The sequence below is a fragment of the Amblyraja radiata genome, chromosome 17, assembly GCF_010909765.2.
Source record: "Amblyraja radiata isolate CabotCenter1 chromosome 17, sAmbRad1.1.pri, whole genome shotgun sequence".
Classification (NCBI taxonomy): Eukaryota; Metazoa; Chordata; class Chondrichthyes; order Rajiformes; family Rajidae; genus Amblyraja; species Amblyraja radiata.
The window spans coordinates 41,360,643-41,378,799 of record NC_045972.1 but is presented as its reverse complement, the minus strand read 5'-3'; the positions used below and the strand labels follow the sequence as shown (position 1 = coordinate 41,378,799).

At 43.3% G+C, this 18,157-nt stretch overlaps 1 protein-coding gene across 2 annotated transcripts in view; it reads left to right on the top strand.

The window, feature by feature from the left end:
* Nucleotides 1–5,785, top strand: part of slc6a2 (solute carrier family 6 member 2) — a 123,165-nt gene extending 117,380 nt beyond the window's left edge. For both annotated transcript variants that reach the window (XM_033036313.1, XM_033036312.1), the window contains exons 13-15: nt 1,073–1,240; nt 3,635–3,706; nt 4,299–5,785. In XM_033036313.1, coding sequence (XP_032892204.1) covers nt 1,073–1,240; nt 3,635–3,706; nt 4,299–4,322 — 264 coding nt within the window. In that variant the 3' untranslated portion in view covers nt 4,323–5,785. The remainder of the gene's footprint in view (nt 1–1,072; nt 1,241–3,634; nt 3,707–4,298) is intronic.
* The last annotated feature ends 12,372 nt before the right edge of the window (nt 5,786–18,157 follow it).

Sequence of the window (18,157 nt, the reverse complement as noted above, 5' to 3'; positions counted from 1 at the left end):
AGTCGCAATAGATCCCATTCACATACTGTATCAACCTGGTGCAGCAGCATCTATGGAGCGAAGGAAATAGGCAACGTTTCGGTCTGAAACGTTGCCTATTTCCTTCGCTCCATAGATGCTGCTGCACCCGCTGAGTTTTTCCAGCATTTTTGTGTACCCACGATTTTCCAGCATCTGCAGTTCCTTCTTAAACACACACTGTATCAACCTGGTGCCTTCTTAATATTCACCTTTGTTTTGCCAATATCAGAAAATCCTTCATGAGGGTGAATCCTCAGGGAACTTCCAGCCCAGACGATATTTCTCTTAACACTTGCACAGTCCAGTTGCTGGAGTTCACGTGAACACCTTCGACCTCTCACCACAATGGCTTTGTTAAAAGGATATCCATAATACCAGCGTTATATGGAGGTGTATAAGATCATGGGCAGATTAAATAGGGTGAATGCACAGCATCTTTTATCCAGAGTAGGGGAATCAAGAACCGGAGGACATAGGTTTAAGGTGAGAGGTGGGGGGGGGAAAGATCTAATAGGAACCTGAGGGGCAACTTCTTTGCACAAAAGGTGGTGGGCATACAGAACGAGCTGCCGGAGGAGGGAGTTGAGGCAGGTACTATCACAATGTTTGAAAGACATTTGAACAGGTTCATGGATAGGATAGTTTTATGATTTGGACCAGACACAACCAGGTTATACTAGTGTAGATGGGGCATGGTCAAGTCAAGTCAAGTCAAGTTTATTTGTCACATACACATACGAGATGTGCAGTGAAATGAAAGTGGCAATGTTCGCGGACTTTTGTGCAAAAGACAAACAACCAAACAACCAAACAAACTATAAACACAATCATAACACACATATTCGGTGGGCCGGTGGGCCTGTTTCCACGACGTATAGAAAGATAGAAAATAGGTGCAGGAGGAGGCCATTCGGCCCTTCGGGCCAGCACCGAAGTATCTTTAAAATTAAAAACTAAAATCACTCCAAAGCTGTTTTTTTGCTCTTTTGTTCTCTTCCTTCAGTGGACCATTTAACGTTGTGAATAATGCCATGCCTTTTCTCTCTTCCAGTTTGTAATAATCGTCAGTATTGTGAAGTTCAAACCTCTAACCTATGATGAATATGTATTCCCAAATTGGGCAAACCTCGTTGGCTGGGGAGTCGCAGTGTCTTCTATGTCCCTGGTGCCAATCTATGCCATCTACAAACTCCTCACCGTACGTGGGACTTTAAAAGAGGTCAGTAGCCAGATATTTTCATCGTTCTAACAAAGTCACAGAGATGAAAAACATTTTTTTTAAAAGAAGGGTGCATTTCATAAGAAAACCATAGACTAAATTATGTGACCTGGGTGCAAATAGTTCTAGTCGTTCAGAATCTAAATCAGACGAACTCAAGTTCAAAAGAAGACACAAGGAACTGCAGGTGCTGCAATCTTGAGCAAAAGAACCAAGTGCTGGAGGAACCCAGCGGGTCAGACAACATCTGTGAGTGGAAATGCCTTCCCTCACAGTGGGAACCATTGTGGGGGGGGATGTTTTTATGTTTTATGTTAAATTCTCCTTAATGTTGTGTTCTATTCTTATTAATGTGCTGCAATGGCAACTTGAATTTCACTGCACCAATTGGTGTATGTGACAATAAATGAACCTTTGAAATGGACAGGCGACGTTTCGGGTTGAACAAGGGATCCAACCTGAAACGTTGTCTGTCCATTACCCTCCACAGATGCTGCCTGACCTGCTGAGTTCCTCCAGCAATATTATTTTAAACTCTAATTCAAATGGCTGACTTTGAGTTCTTCTGCCCAATATACTTCAGACTTTGGAGATACAGGCCCTTCGGCCCACCGAGTCCACGCCGACCAGTGATCACCTGCTCACACTAGTTCTATGTAATCCCACTTTCTCATCCACTCCCTACACACTAAGAGCATTTTTACAGAGGCATATTAACCTACAAACCCACATTTCTTTGAGATGCGGGAGGAAACCAGAGCACCCAGAGGAAACCCACACAGTCACAGAGAGAATGTACAAACTCCACATAGACAGCACCCAAGGTCAGGATCGAACCTGGGTCTTGGCCGCTGTGAGATAGTGACTACCAGCTGTGTCACAGTGCCGCCCTAAGGCCCATGTTCTAAGGGCAAGGAACGTACATCTTAGTTCCCAAAAAGAACTTGTGGATCAGGCAGCATCTGTGGAGGGGATGGACAGACGCTCTTTGATACGGGGCCTTTCTTCAGACTCTGAAGAAGGGCCTCAACCCGAAACATCGTCAGTCAAGTCCAAGCACACCACAGATGATGCCTGACCCACTGAGTTCCTCCAGCACTTTGTATATTGATCTTGAAAGAGATGTTGTGTCAGACTTCACTAGCTGATTGTTCTGTGAATAAGCCATCAGTAGCTGCAGCGTTTACATGTTTTGGGTCTCAGACCTGTGCTTGCAACATAGAAATATGGAATGCAGTGGAAACCAATGCAGACTTCCCACTCTGTCCCTGGATAAATGAAGGCACTACATATATACAAGTACCATTCATTTTGAGAGCATGCTTTCTTAAGGTCCCATGGCTGATGTTACTCAGGACTCATATTTTTGGTATACTGTACAATATATATAGTTGGGGCAGCGCAGTGGCGTATTTACAGAGTTGCTGCCTCACAGCGCCAGAGACACGGGTTCGATCCTGACTACGGGTGCTGACAGTACAGAACTTGTAAGTTCTCCCCACGACCTGTGTGGGTTTTCTCTGGGATCTCCGGTTTCTCCCTACACTCCAAAGATGTACAGGTTTGCAGGTTAATTGGCTTGGTGAATTGTAAATTGTCCCTAGCGTGTTTAGGATAGTGTTAATGTGCGGGGATCACAGGTCGGCGTGGGCCGAAGGCGCTGTATCTGTGCTGTATCTCTAAACTAAACTAAAGTACTCCTAAATCATCTCTACTGAAAGAAAGTTTGCATTTAGAAAGAATGTATTTAATTTATTTTTATTGGAGGAAAAAAAAATGACAGTACATCTGGCGTATGGCATTACATTTCCTTCCATTTTGTTTTTTATAAATAATAATTTAAAAAAATAACCCTAACCCACCCTCCCTAAACACCCCTTGGCTGCTAATGGTTTCACAATACAAATGTATCACAAAATCAAATGCACATTTTAACAATAATAAAGTAACAAAACAGAATAAAAGCGACTCCCCACTTACTGTCAAATGCCGTCAGTCAATAGGTAGTTCCTTTAGACCCTCAAAGTATGATAAAAAAGGGTTCCCATTTCAAATAAAACTTTTTCACAGACCCCCTCAATGTGAATTTAATCTTTTCTAGCCTTAAAAAAACACATCACGTCTTCCAGCCAAGTAGCAGCAGATGGAGGAGTGGTAGATTTCCAGACCAGCAGGATTCTCCTACGGGCCAAAAGTGATGTAAATGGGATGATATCAGACTGGGTTGTGTTTAAACCCAAGGTTTTATCTGCTACACCAAATACAGCTACAAGCGGGCATTTAGAAAGAATGACAGTGAAGACAAGGCAATATCAGTAGAAAATGTGAAAAGGGTAGATTTTAGATGGTGACTTTACCAATGATTCTAATCATTCTGGTCTGTCTTTCATTTAGAGAATAGCTTACTGCATTACTCCTGAGAATGAACATTATCTTGTGGAGCAAGGAAAAGTGCAACAGTTTAAGGTAAGTAAAACTACTCCTGCTAAACTCATTAACCATTACATCATTTTGACAATGTCAAGAACCAAGTGAATGGTATGACTGGTAGTTACTAATTTAATCGTGATTTAGAGTCGTAGAGTCATACAGCATAGAACAGGCCCTTCGGCCTAACTTGCCCACACTGGCCAACATGTCCCAGTTACACTAGTCCCGCCTGCCTTTGGCCCATATCGCTCCAAACCTGTCCTATCCATGTACCTGTCTAACTGTTTCTTAAACGTTGCGATTATCCCTGCCACAACTACCTCCTCCGACAGCTCAGTCCATACACCCTCCACCCTTTGTGTGAAAAAGTTACCGCTCAGATTCCTATTAAATATTTTCCCTTTCACTTGCTGGTTCTCGATTCACCTACTCTGGGCAAGAGACTCTGTGCGTCTTCCCGATCTATTCCTCTCATGATTTTATACACCTCTATAAGATCATCCCCTCATCCTCCAGCGCTCCAAGGAATAGAGTCCAAGCCTGCTCAACCTTCCCCTATATAACTCAAACCCTCGAGCCCTGGCAACATCCTTGTAACATGTATGTTATGTATTTGTTCATTTCACAGCTGAAACATTGGCTTGCGATATGAAGGCTTCCAAAGCAGCTCCAACACACTATGAGATGCAATGAAAAGAATAAATTCCTGGTTTTTGAAAGATTTTTCAATTCAATTAGCGTTTCAAAGATATTGGATTCATTACACGTCAGGTTTGGTGCCATGCCCTGCCTGCTTTAATGTGGATGGCTGGGCAGAGGAGAGTTATTTATTTTGTGACGTTTTTCATGCATGGAGTGTGACAGACTGCAGTTGCCTATATAACATTAATTATACAACACGGAATATTATTTCTTCCTTCATTAATGCCGCATGAATGCATTAAAGAAAAAATCCATGGGCATTTGAGAGCATCCAGCAGCATTTTTTTTAAACTGTGTTCTTGCCAGCAAAAATGAAGGCAAGCAATTTGTAGATCACTGTTTTCCTTTATAAAGTATATTCCATCATTGCAAACTGACATGAATATTGGTTCCTCCATGACATAACCACGAGGATCTCTGTTCAAAGCAGCTTAACTGAATGTCATCAGTCATGTTTCTAACAATAAACTAATTTACAGTTTGTTCTGTATTTGTACACATGTAAAATGTAAACCTCTCGGAACATCGTCTGCTTGTGATAGATTCTAGCCTTAAATTTTCGAAACTACTGCCAATGTCTCTCAACGCTTTCACTCTGACCAAATATTTTGAGTTTAATCTCCCTCGTTCATGATCCTTCACAGGAGAGAGTTTGTTTGGCAAAGTTCATTGTGAGAACGCTAACTCATGTGTTCGACATTGCTGTGATTTAAGTCAATGCTGACTGTGCGGATGCCTCCACAATGATGGTTTTCTAAGGTTTGTTTTGTTTAGTTATAGAGATTCAGCATGGAAACAGGCCCTGCGGCCTGCCGAGACCATGCCGACCACCAAAATACTCGTTCCACATGCCCCCACTTTCTCATCCACCCCCCACACACTAGGGACCATTTACAGAGGGCCGGTTAACCCACAAAGCCGCACGTCTTTGGAGATATGGGGGGAAACCGGGGCACCCGGAGGAACCACAGGGAGATCGTGCCAACTCCACACAGACAGCACCAGAGGTCAGGATCGAACCTGGGCCTCTGGCACTGTGAGGCAGCAGCTCTACCAGCTGCTCCATTGTGCTGCCCTGTTTGTGGTCCGCATATGTTATGTATTCATCAATAAGTTTTCTAAAGAAGAAATTTCACCTTCTTATTTCTAAGCAAAGATGGAAATCTTGTAAATCCACCTGTGCAGCCATTTTAAAGACTTCCGCTTTCAAACCTGTCTCATTTATCCCAATTTAACATGCTGTTTTCTATACACAAACATGTGCCGCGATTGTCACATGGTTAGCTGCTAGTCTTTGTCTTTGGTGAATTCTGCTTAAGAAATGTAGTGCCTATTACATTCCACAATTGCAAAAGCATATCGACAAAATTAGGAGAAGTGATTTTTCGCCATTAATTCGTCAGGTTTAGTAAAAAAAAACAAACAAGACCATGTGCTATTGGTACAGGAGCATTAAACATGAAAGGATTTAATACATGATTCCTCTGACCAACACTGCAAGGAAATACACACTTCTCTCTGTATAATCTCGCTACATTGATCACACTGTATTGAGTTAAAGGCATGAAAATCATTCAGTCAAAGGTGCTCAGTCAGTGATGTACTGTTTCTCAGTCACAATTTGTGCCTAAACTAAAGAACAACACTAGTGACAATCATTTGTCTTTCCCCAAACAATCCATGAATAACCAAATCTTTTGCCGTTTATATTCCAGGCAGAACGCTCTCGAAGGGCCGAATGGCCTCATTCAGCTCCTAGAAACATAGACATAGAAAATAGGTGTGGGAGTAGGCCATTCGGCCCTTCTAGCCAGCACCGCCACCATTCATTATGATTATGACTGATCATCCAAAACCAGTACCCCATTCCTGCTTTTCCCCCATATCCCTTGATTCCATTAGCCCTAAGAGCTCTATCTAACTCTCTCTTGAAAACATCAAGTGAATTGGCCTCCACTGCCTTCTGTGGCAGAGAATTCCACAGATTCACAATTCCTGTGTCTCATGCTCTAATTTACTTGTTTATATTCCAATTGCAAGCTGAAGAGTTTATGTAATTAGACAGATTGCCAAATGTGTCAGGTCTTAACCCTGGTTTGTGGTAGTTTTTTTTTTGTTTGTTATTTTTTTAAATTTCAAACTCAAAACTCACTAAAGTGGAATGCAGACAAAGTGATTTCCCACCTGCCGTGGTTCTGACTTGTTTTAATTGTAAAACATCCAGTGAAAAACTGTGGCAGCGGAAGGTGAACATCAAGTGAGGCAACAGCCAGTTAGATCAGGAACAATATTCTAGCCCTGTAGAGAGAATTTATCTTACTGATCTTCATCTCCACCTTGATTGTCTACCTTTGGGTTTGTCGTCTAGTTCATGCAGCTTTGTAGGTAAGGAGAGGACGGTCTACAATGATCAGGAAGGCAGATGTCTGGAAACATCAGACCAATCTGCTTGCTGAACCCCGGCTACACGTGACAACAAACTAAACTGAACCGAACATTAAACAGACAAGAGGAAAGACTTACTGAAGAGAGTGTAGTTAATCCCGATGGTGATAGAGAGAAAAACCAGCTTATATGTAAAAAGTGCTGGAGAAACTCAGCGGGCCAGGCAGCATCTCTGGAGAAAATGGATGGGTGACGTTTTGGGCTGGAACACTTTTTCAAACTGAAAGTAAACGAAGGGGGGAGAGGGGGAATTGGAGGTAGGAAAAGCCCAGATAAATCAGTGCCAGCAATAGATGACCAATGAAGGGTGGAGCCCATCATAGCCCATTGGCACAACCCTTTGATATCACCTCTTCCCCAGCCTACAATGGGCCATTATGGCCTCCACACTTCCTATTGATGCCCCTGATTTGTTCTGGCCTTTTCCTACCTCCAGTTCCCCCCCCCCCCCCCCACCCCTTTTACTTTCAGTCTGAAGTAGGGTTCTGACACAAAACGTCACCCATCCTTTATCTCCAAAGACCTGACCCACTGTGTTGCCCCAGCACTTTCGTGTCTACCTTCGGTTTAAACCAGCATCTGCAGTTCCTTCCTACAGCTTATATGTACATATTATCCTTCATATCACTTTCAACTTGTCCCAAAGCACTTCTGAAATATTGTCATAGTTAGAACACATGAAAGGCAGCAGTATTTACACATAGCAGCTCCTAGTTCGAACAATATAAAAATGGCTCGACCATTCTGTTGTTGATTGAAAAATAAATATTGGCCCAGAAATTAGTAGCTACTTCTACAAGTGGTCTTTGAAAAAGTGTCTTATTTGTCCATCTTGGAGGTCAGGTGAGACCTAGCCTTAACGTCTTTGCTGAAAGACAAAGCTGATCGCCCGCAGTTCTGCACGGAAATGCCATTCAATGTTTCTGTATTTCTGGAGAGAGTCTGGAACCTGATTGAGGTGAGAGTGCTGCCAAATCAGTCAGACTTTACACTTAGAGAACTATTGTGAAATGAATATTTGATAAGTGAATTCCTGCCTCCTACAGACTTGTCATTTGTCCATGTTATATATATATATATATTTGTTAAGCAGTTCAGGTGAAGTTTTCTCCTGAAATTTGATTGAAACCCTAATGTAAATCTTGTACCAGAATTTCCATGTAAGGAACCTAGAGTAAAGGTTCAGTGTTTGCATTCGTGAGAGATTGCTATGTGGAAATTGCCTGCTGTATAACTCTGACAAACATAGAAACATAGAAAATAGGTGCAGGAGTAGGTCATTCGGCCATTCGGCCCAGCACTGAGCCTTGCGGCACCCCACGAGTCACTGCTAAATACTTCAGTATAAATGAACTTGCAAAGGGATTGGAGTGTCCTGTTAAGGGTTTAATTTAGTTTAGTTTAGGTTAGAGGTACAACATGGAGACAGGCCCTTCAGCACACCGAGTCCTCGCTGACCAGCGATCACCCGTAAACCAGTTCTATCCTACACACACTAGGGATGATTTACAGAAGCCAATTAACGTACAAACCAGCACGTCTTTGGAATGTGGGAGGAAACCGGAGCACTCAGAAAAACCCACGTGGTCACATGGAGAACATACAAAACCCGTACAGACAGCACTCATAGACAGGATGAAACCCAATCTCTGGCGCTTTAAGGCAGCAACTCTACCAATGCGCCACTGTGCTGTTATTTTGACATTAAATGTAATCAAGTCTGACAGTGTTCTTTGTTACAATGCTCATATATCCTGACTTTCAGAATGATGAGTTAGTTGTGACATTGTGTGCATTATAGAGAGTCATAGAGTGATACAGAGTAGAAACAGGCCCTTCGGTCCAACGCCCACATCATCCAACATGTCCCAGCTACACTAGTCCCACCTGCCTGCGCTTGGTCCATATCCCTCCAAACCTGTCCTATCCATGTACCTGTCTAACTGTTTCTTAAACGATGGGATAATCCCAGCCTCAACTACCTCCTCTGGCAGCTCGTTCCTTACACCCACCACACTTTGTGTGAAAAAGTTACCCCTCAGATTCCAATTAAATCTTTTCCCCTTCACCTTAAAACTATGTCCTCTGGTCCTCGACTCACCTACTCTGGGCAAGAGACTCTGTGAATCTACCCAATCTATTCCTCTCATTAGAAAACAATGCTTTGAATTAATCTTGGAAAGGACAACAGGGGCAGAACTGAAGGTGAACACTTGGTTACGACCAAGTTCATCTACATACTCAGTTATCTTAAATAGGTTCTTAGCTTTCTTCCTGCCCACCTAAGATACTTTGACAGGTATTGTTGTCCAAGAATGTCTAATCCATATTTGCGGAGCGATGACTGGTTTCATGAAAGCATTTTGATTATTGGTGACTTTACACATTTAAACAATGAAAATGTTCATTGTGTATTTAAAGTCTTTAGGCCTTCAGATATTCTTAATTTTGTTTCATAATAGAGCTTTTCCTTATGAAAACCATCGCAAATAAATTCCTATCCACAAAATACTTTCCAAAGCAAACTGATGACCAAAAAGCTAGTTTTATGTTTTCTCAATTAATGTATATTTAAAAAAAAATAAAATCTTAGTTTTTTTTAGGTTAAGTGATTGTTATCATTGAAATAATTTCCTTAAAACATCATGTATATAATTGTTTCTAAACTGTAATCAGCTGTAAGATGTCTTGAAATATTAAAATATGTTAATCTGCCTGTATTAAAGATTCACAATATTCAACTAACGCTCTTTTCTAAAAAAGATGATTGTCGGCCTGTCTTAGAACTGCAGATGCTGGTTTACACAAAAGGATACAAAGCGCTGGAGTAACTCAGTGAGTCTGCTAGTGTTACATGTTTTCATATGTTAAATAATCAAATGCATTTATCAAAAAAGTGTTTATAAAATGTGCTTGTAAAATCAATATTTTAATGTACTGTTAATGTTAAATTTGTTTTTGTGCTTTGTGTAAATATGACTGTTTAGAGCTGTATATAATACAGAATTATAGAATATTAAGATATTGTGTAAATTACAAATTACTGTTTAAAGTGGTTGGTTTTCTCTATAATGTCGTAAGAAAATGCAAACTGTAATAAAGTATATACTCTTATATTGATATCAGTCTTTCATTCTTAGATGAAGAAGCATTTTATCAACTTTAACCTCTGCTAAAAATGTCACTGATTTAAAATATTTGTAACACATGGGTGAGGATTTGAAGTACATCTTTCAAGAGTCAAGAGTCTGGAGTGTTTTATTTTCATATGTCCCAGATAGAACAATGAAATTCTTACTTGCAGCAGCACAACAGAATATGTAAACATAGTACACTTTAAGCAATATAATAAATGAGAAAAAAAGTTCAGTGTGTGTGTATATATATATATATCTATATTACTAAATCTCTGTTCTTGACCGGTTTTGGCCTTCTGTGCTGCGATTTCCGAGAGAACGCTGACACCTACGGCCGTCATTTTTGGCCACCTCGCTCAGAGCCCCCCTCCGCTGCATGTGTGCCGAGGATTTTTCCCATCGATGAAATATGACAGAGATATTAATGTTTTTACAAAATTCCCCATTCTCTCTGCTGCCCCTGCTGGAGGGAGGGGGAGGGACTATAAAACCAGGAAGTGGTGTGCCTCAATCAGTCTCTGCAAGTGGTGTGCCTCAATCAGAGCTCTGAATGACACTGAACAAATGTCTCCACAGCTGTGAGTACCCATAATGTGGTTTGAAAATGAATATATGGTTAGTTGGAAGTAAAAAAGCACTGCCTGCAAATGGGGTTTGGGGTTGGGGTTGGGTTTGGGTTGAAGTAAAAAGGCACTCTCTCTCCCCTCCTCTCCCCCTCCCCCCCCCCCCCCACCTCTCTCTCCCTATCTCTCTCTCTTTCTCTCTCTCTTTCTCTCTCTCTCCCCCCTGTCTCTCTCCCTTTCTCTCTCACTCTCCCCTCCTCTCTCCCCCCTGTCTCTCTCCCTTTCTCTCTCACTCTCCCCTCCTCTCTCCCCACCCTCCTCTCTCCCCACCCTCCTCTCTCCCCACCCTCCTCTCTCTCCCCCCCTCTCTCTCCCCCCCCTCTCCTCTCCCCCCCCTCTCCTCTCCCCCCCCTCTCCTCTCCCCCCCTCTCCTCTCTCCCCTCTCCTCTATCCCCTCTCCTCTCCCTCCCCCTCCTCTCTCCCCGCTCCCTCTCTCCTCTCCCCCCTCCTCTCTTACCCCTCTCTCCCCCCTCCTACCCCCTTCCTTCCACCCTCACTCCCCCTCCCTGCTCCTCACCTCATCCCCCTCTCTTTCCCCCCCCTCTCTTCTTTCCCCCCACTCTCTTCTTCCCCCCCCTCTCTTCTTCCCCCCCCCCTCTCTTCTTCCCCCCCCTCTCTTCTTCCCCCCCCTCTTCCCCCCCCCTCTCTCCCCCCTCTCTCCCCCCCCTCTCTCCCCCTCTCTCTCCCCCCTCCTCTATCCCCACTCTCTCTCCCCCCCTCTCTCTCCCCCCTCTCTCCCCCCCCCTCTCTTCCCTCCCCCTCTCTCTCTCTCCCCTCCATCCCCCTCTCCCACCCTCCCCTAAACCCCCTCCCCTCCACACCCCCTACCCTCTTCCCTCCACCCTGCTGCAAGTTGGGGGCTATGCGTCAGTAGATGGGGTGGTTATGGGGTAAAAGGAGCAAATTAATAATATTAATATAATATCAAGGGGGGTAATTAGCGTGAGTGCGGGGGCGGGATAGTTAGTGTGTGTGACGCTGCATGCCGCCTCCCCCCCACATCCGCACGTTGGGGGAACAGACCCAACGGGTCTGCACTTGGTCTAGTATATATATATATATATATATACTGAACTTTTTTTCTCATTTATTGTGTGTGTGTGTGTGTGTGTGTGTGTGTGTGTGTGTATATATATGTATATATATACACACACACATACATACGTACACACGCACATACGTTGAAAAACAAACTATAATAGTGCAATAATAACAATAATAACAATAGTCTATGTGGTTCAGAGCTTAATGGAGATTGTGGCGTTTAATAGCCTGATGTTTGTTGGGAAGAAGCTGTTCTTGAACCTGGACATTACAGTTTCAGGCTCCTGTGTCTTCTTCCCGATGGCAGGGGTGAAATGAGAGCGTGGCTTAAGGTGCTGTGGATCTCTGATGCCGCCGGCTATGTCTTCCAATAATCATTATTAACCGCACAAAGAGCACATTCTTTATTTCCCTCGGTGATAATTAGAGTATTATTCCATGGGTTGTGCTGGCTTATTCAAAACATTGCGCCAATCTCTCACAAGACAATAGAATAAGGTTTTGGTTTGACTGGTTCTCGCTAGGTGAAAAGTTCCCAAAATGTGGGAGTAAAAGTCACAGCAATCAGCCAAGCCGACAGTTGTCAAAACAAAGAAGTGAATCCGCCAGTGCAACAACACGAGTAAGAAAGTAAATTAGAGCTTAGAGATACATCATGAAAACAGGCCCTTCGACCCACCGAGTCCACACACCGATCATTCCTTCACGCTAGTTTGATGGTATCCCACTTTCTCATCCACTCCCTACACTTAATGGGCCATTTTACAGAGAGGACAATTAACCTACAAACAGACATGTCTTTAGGATGTGGGAAGAAATTAGAGCACCTGGAGGAAACCCACGGGGTCACAGGGAGAACTTGGAAACTCCACACAGACAGTTTCCCAGGTAAGGATTGAACCCAGGACTCTGGCGCTTTAAGGCAGCTGCTCTACCAGGTAGAATACCTAGAATCATACAGCACTGAAACATGCCATTCTGCCCAACACATGCATGCTAGCCAAGATGTAAATCAAATCCCATTTGCCCACATTTTGTCCATGTCCCTCTAAACCTTTCCTATCCATGTACTTGTACCAATGTATTTTAAATGTTGTTATTGTACCTGTCTCAACTACCTCCTCTGATCCTCTACTCTCTGTTAAAAAAGCTTGCCGCTCAGGTTCATATTAAATCTTTCCCCTCTCACCTTAAACCTATGCCTTCTGGTTCGTGTTTTTCCAACCCTGGGTAATAGACTGTGTGCACTCACCCTATCGATTCAACTTTAGAAACTTTAGAGATACAGCGTGGAAACGGGCCCTTCGGCCCACCAAGTCTGTGCCGACCAGCGATCACCCCGTACATTAGCACTATCCCGCACAGTAGGGACAATGTACAAGTTTACCGAAGTCGATAAACCTGCAAACCTGCATGTCTTTGGAGTGCGGGAGGAAACCGGAGCACCCAGAGAAAACCCACGTGGTCATAGGTAGAACGTACAAACTCCGTACGGACCGCACCCGTAGTCAGGATCGAACCCGGATCTCTGGCGCTGTAAGTCAGCAACTCTTTTGTAATTGTCCCTGGTCTGTTTCCACCTTCCCACCTGTGCTGCCAAAACCAAACAAATGCATTATTAGAGCCAATTCCATGTATATAACACGGGTGCCACGGTGGCACAGCGGTAGAGTTGCTGCTTACAGCACCTACAGCACCAGAGGTCCGGGTTCGATCCCGACTACGGGTGCCGTCTGTCCGGAGTGTTCGGACGCTTTCCCCGTGACCGCGTTGGGTTTCCTCCAAGATCTTCGGTTTGTAGGTTATATGGCCTGGTGTAAATGTAAAAAATTGTCCCTAGTGTGTGTAGGATAATGTTAGCGTGTGGGGGTCGCTGTTCGGTGCGGACTCAATGGGCTGAAGGGCCTGCCTCCGCGCTGTATCTCTAAACTAAACTAAATAAGCAAATTGCGGTAGATACAGGAAATGTGTTTTAAAACAAAACAAAAAAACGCTGGAAACACTCAGAGGGTCAGGCAGCATCTTTGAAAGGAAAGTGATCAACAATCCTTAACTCTTTCTCCCCCCATGCATGCTGCCTGGCCTGAATATTTCCAACATTTTTTTCCTTCATTCCCTCTCTGTAATTACTTGCTCCAGTTCACTGGATAATTTAAAACTCAACTGAGTCAGCGTTCCTGATTCACAATTAAAGTATAAATTTAGCAACGGCATTATTTGCAAATATTATATTCTGCTCAACGCGATGAGGACTCCACCCCTTCACAACATTCAGCTTGCCTGCCTGCCTCCAGCAAAAGCTGTGGTAGATTCCCAGTTACTAACACTGCCTCTACTCAACCTGGCTCCAACAATTACCTTTTACCCTCTCTCCTTAGTCATTGTACAGCTTTGGACCAGTGTTTTGGTCAGTTTGTATGGAATACCATTGTCCTTTCCTTTAACAAATGACCGAGACCATGTCAAATACATGTGTACATCCTGCAGTTCTCAGTCGTGTTATCTCTCTTTAGTCTCTACAGCTGTAACCTGGCCCCCACAGTATTGTACCTAGTAATTAGAATGTCGCTTTGTATTACTGCTTCAGCCCACTCTCATGTTTAAAGTGCAGCAACGTGGCAGTATTTTATTTCTTTACCACAGGACTGTTGCCGCGGAATAAATCTTGCGATGTGAGTTCAGTTGAGACTGAACAGTGTATGTGGTCTTGCTGTCCAAGGGGATGAATGTAACATATAATATAACATGTCCTTAGGGCTGTACCAAGTGTTATGTCAGAAAGAACATATATTGCCCAAGTGAGGTAATTTAGATTGGTTAACATTTGATTGATACTGTAATTGCCACTTCTCTGCCCTTTTAGTTTGCTACAAACAGGTTGGGAGATAAAGAAACATGTGGTGTGACACAGTGGCACAGCGGTAGAGTTGCTGCCCCACAGCGCTAGAGGCCCCAGTTCGATCCTGACCACGGGTGCTGTCTGAACGCAGGTTGCACATTGACCCTGTGACCATGTGGGTTTTTTCTGGGTGGCTTGCTTTCCTCCCACACTCCAAAGACATGCAGGTTTGTGAAGTTAATTGGCTTCTGTAAATTGTCCCTAGTGTGTACGGGGTAATCATTGGTTGACAAGGAGTTGGTGGGCAGAAGGTGCCCGTTTCATAGAAAAAGGATTTGAGTATAGGAGCAGGGAGGTTCTATTACAGTTGTACAGAGTCTTGGTGAGTCCACACCTGGAGTATTGCGTACAGTTTTGGTCACCTAATCTGAGGAAGAACATTCTTGCCACAGAGGTAGTACAGAGAAGGCTCACCAGACTGATTCCTGGGATGTCAGGACTTTCATATGAAGAAAGACTGGATAGACTCGGCTTGTACTCGCTAGCATTTAGAAGATTGAGGGGGGATCTTATAGAAACTTACAAAATTCTTAAGAGGTTGGACAGGCTAGATGCAGGAAGATTGTTCCCGATGTTGGGGAAGTCCAGAACAAGGGGTCACAGTTTAAGGATAAAGGGGAAATCTTTTAGGACTGAGATGAGAAAAACATTTTTCACACAGAGAGTGGTGAATCTCTGAAATTCTCTGCCACAGAAGGTAGTTGAGGCCAGTTCATTGGCTATATTTAAGAGGGAGTTAGATGTGGCCCTTGTGGCTAAAGGGATCAGGGCGTATGGAGAGAAGGCAGGTATGGGATACTGAGTTGGATGATCAGCCATGATCATATTGAATGGTGGTGCAGGCTCGAAGGGCCGAATGGCCTACTCCTGCACCTATTTTCTATGTTTCAATGTTTCCACGCTGCATCTCTAAAATATTCAGGGCAATTTTAAACAAGATGCTTGCAAAATCCTGCTTTCACCATCTACTAGTTTTCTGGCGATTTCTGGTCCTCCAGCACTTTGTGTTTTGCTACAGGAAGAAGTAAATTATTTGAAATACATAAGTGGATTGACAAACCATAGTGCTGGAGGACCAGCGATGCCTGCACATTAGCACTATCCTACACACACTAGGGTCAATTTACGCTTACACCAAGCCAATTTACCTACAAACCTGAACATCTTTGAAGTGTGGGAGGAAACAGGAGATTTTGGAGAAAACCCACGCGGTTACAGGGAGAACGCACAAACTCCCTACAGACGGCACCCATGGCCGTGATCAAACCCGGGTCTCTGGCGCTGCAAGCGCTGTAAGGCAGCCACTCTACCGCTGCGCCACTGTGCCGCACTAACCCCCCCCCCCACCCCCCACCCCTCCCCCTATGAACTCCCATGCCCCCAAATATAAATCTTGACCATTTAAAAATTCCCAGGCAATAGTCTGATAGGGATAATAAGAAAACAACGGGAAAATTGTATTCATCAACATGATGGGTCCATGGGGTGAATAAATAATTAAGTTGAAGAAAATAAAGAGTTAGCATTTCCAAGTTAACTTCAATAATAATGCAAAGGCCACTAGTTCAAACATTGCAATGGAGAAAACTAACACTGGTAGGAAATTCAATCCTGATTAGAGATACAGAGTGCAAACAAGTCTGTTGGCCCACCACGTCCATGCCGGCCAGCGATCACATGGGTGGTGAATCTGTGGAATTCTTTGCCACGGAAGGCTGTGGAGGTCAAGTCAGTGGATATTTTTAAGGCAGAGATAGACAGATTGTTGATTAGTGCGGCTGTCAAGGGTAATGGGGGAGAAGGCAGGAGAATGGGATTGGGAGGGAGAGATAGATCAGCCATGATTGAATGGCAGTGTCGACTTGATGGGCGGAATGGCCTCATTCTACTCCTATCCCTTATGACCTTATGACCCCGCAGACTATTCTGCACGCCTGGGGAAAGTTACAGAAGAAAATGAACTGTAATTTGCCTGCCTCTCTGTGAAATCTGAAGTCTGTCATTTATGGCATCCTTGATAAATAGTCACCTGCAGCAATTCTGCGATAGTTTTGTTGATTTTTACTTACTTTCCATTAAAGTATACCAATCAAGCAGCATCTTTGGAAGGTCTACACTAAACCTGTTGTGGAAGAATGAATGCCAAAAGCTTTTGAATCATCTCTAACCATAGGGATTTTATATTCTTGACCATGCTCTGCTCTGGGTTAAGTCTGGATGAATGAAGTTCCGATCCTTGTTGTTTTTTAATTACTTTCCCTCTAAACCCCTTGAGATTCCCAAAGATCCTGAGATTGTTTCGTTGACCACCACAGTTATTGCGGTCACCCTGCAAGTATGAGACTGTTTGATTAGCACAAGGGAAAAGAAGCCACTCGCCCATCCACGTTCTCACTATACTTATTGACCAAGTCCACAATCGAGTTATAAGACACTCTTATGGTTTTCCCTGTTGTGATACCGAGCTGGCCGTTTTCCCGACAATGCATCGAGCTCATCAGGGAAAGGATTGAGCAGCATTCAAGTGATTACTTGACATTTCTTTAAGGCTGACAGAGTTTAGATTTCATGATCTTGCGGGAGAACAGAACCAGCAGCAAACATTCAGCCTAAGCTGAATTCTGACTGATTAAACCCCATCGATCTATAAGTTGAGCCCTGCCATAAATACCAGACACGTCATTCAGTTTGGTCTTTGTAGAGTGCAGGGCCTTGAATATATTGGCAGCATATAACATGAATTTAAACATGGTCGGTGTAGAGGTGGTGAACATTTTTTTTAAATCGCAGACTATTATCACAGCCAGGAAAACCTCTCTCCCTCCCCCCCCCCCCCCCCCCCCACCCCCCCCACCCCCCCCTCCCCCCCCCCCCCCATCTCCAAGTTCAAGCAACTTCTTTAGTGAGGGTTATTATCTTTTCCACCTGTCGGATCTCAGATCAAGAACATTTTGGTGTCCAACAAACGTTTTCATAATTTTTTATTTTTATAAGTAATATTTTTATTAGAAGCAATGTACAGCAGTATAAACCGTGGCATGTGACGTAATACATTTCGTGTACAACTTCTTGTTTTAAATTTAACAATAGGAGAAATAACAGAAGAAAGAAAAAGTGAGAAAAGAAAAAAGTAAGGAAAGTAGTGATGAGTAAACCCCTGGAGTACCAGTCCACTCCAGGAGTTAACAAGTGATAGTTTGTGGAAGGATAGAGAGAAAGAACCCATAAAGTTGTAAAAAAAAAAAAGGAAAAAAGAAAGAACGGAAAAACAAAAAAAAACAGGACAGAAAAGGGATATTTCTATATCTTTCCAAACCCCTCACCCAGTTCAGAAACGGTTAATTTCCAGAGTTATGTTGCACTATATTATACTTGTACTAAATCGATGAAAGGAGACCATATCATAAATGTTCATAAATTGAATTGAATTGAATTTATTTATTTGTCATTGAGACCTTTCAGTCCGAACAAAATTTAGTTTCCCTGCAGTCATACATATAATAAAAATGACAAAAACACACAATCAACACAAATGTAACAAATTATAAGGTTTGGTTTAGTTTAGTTTAGTTTTAGTTTAGAGACTCTGCGTAGAAACTGGCCCTACAGCTGATCGCTGGTCGGCGCGGGCTCGGAG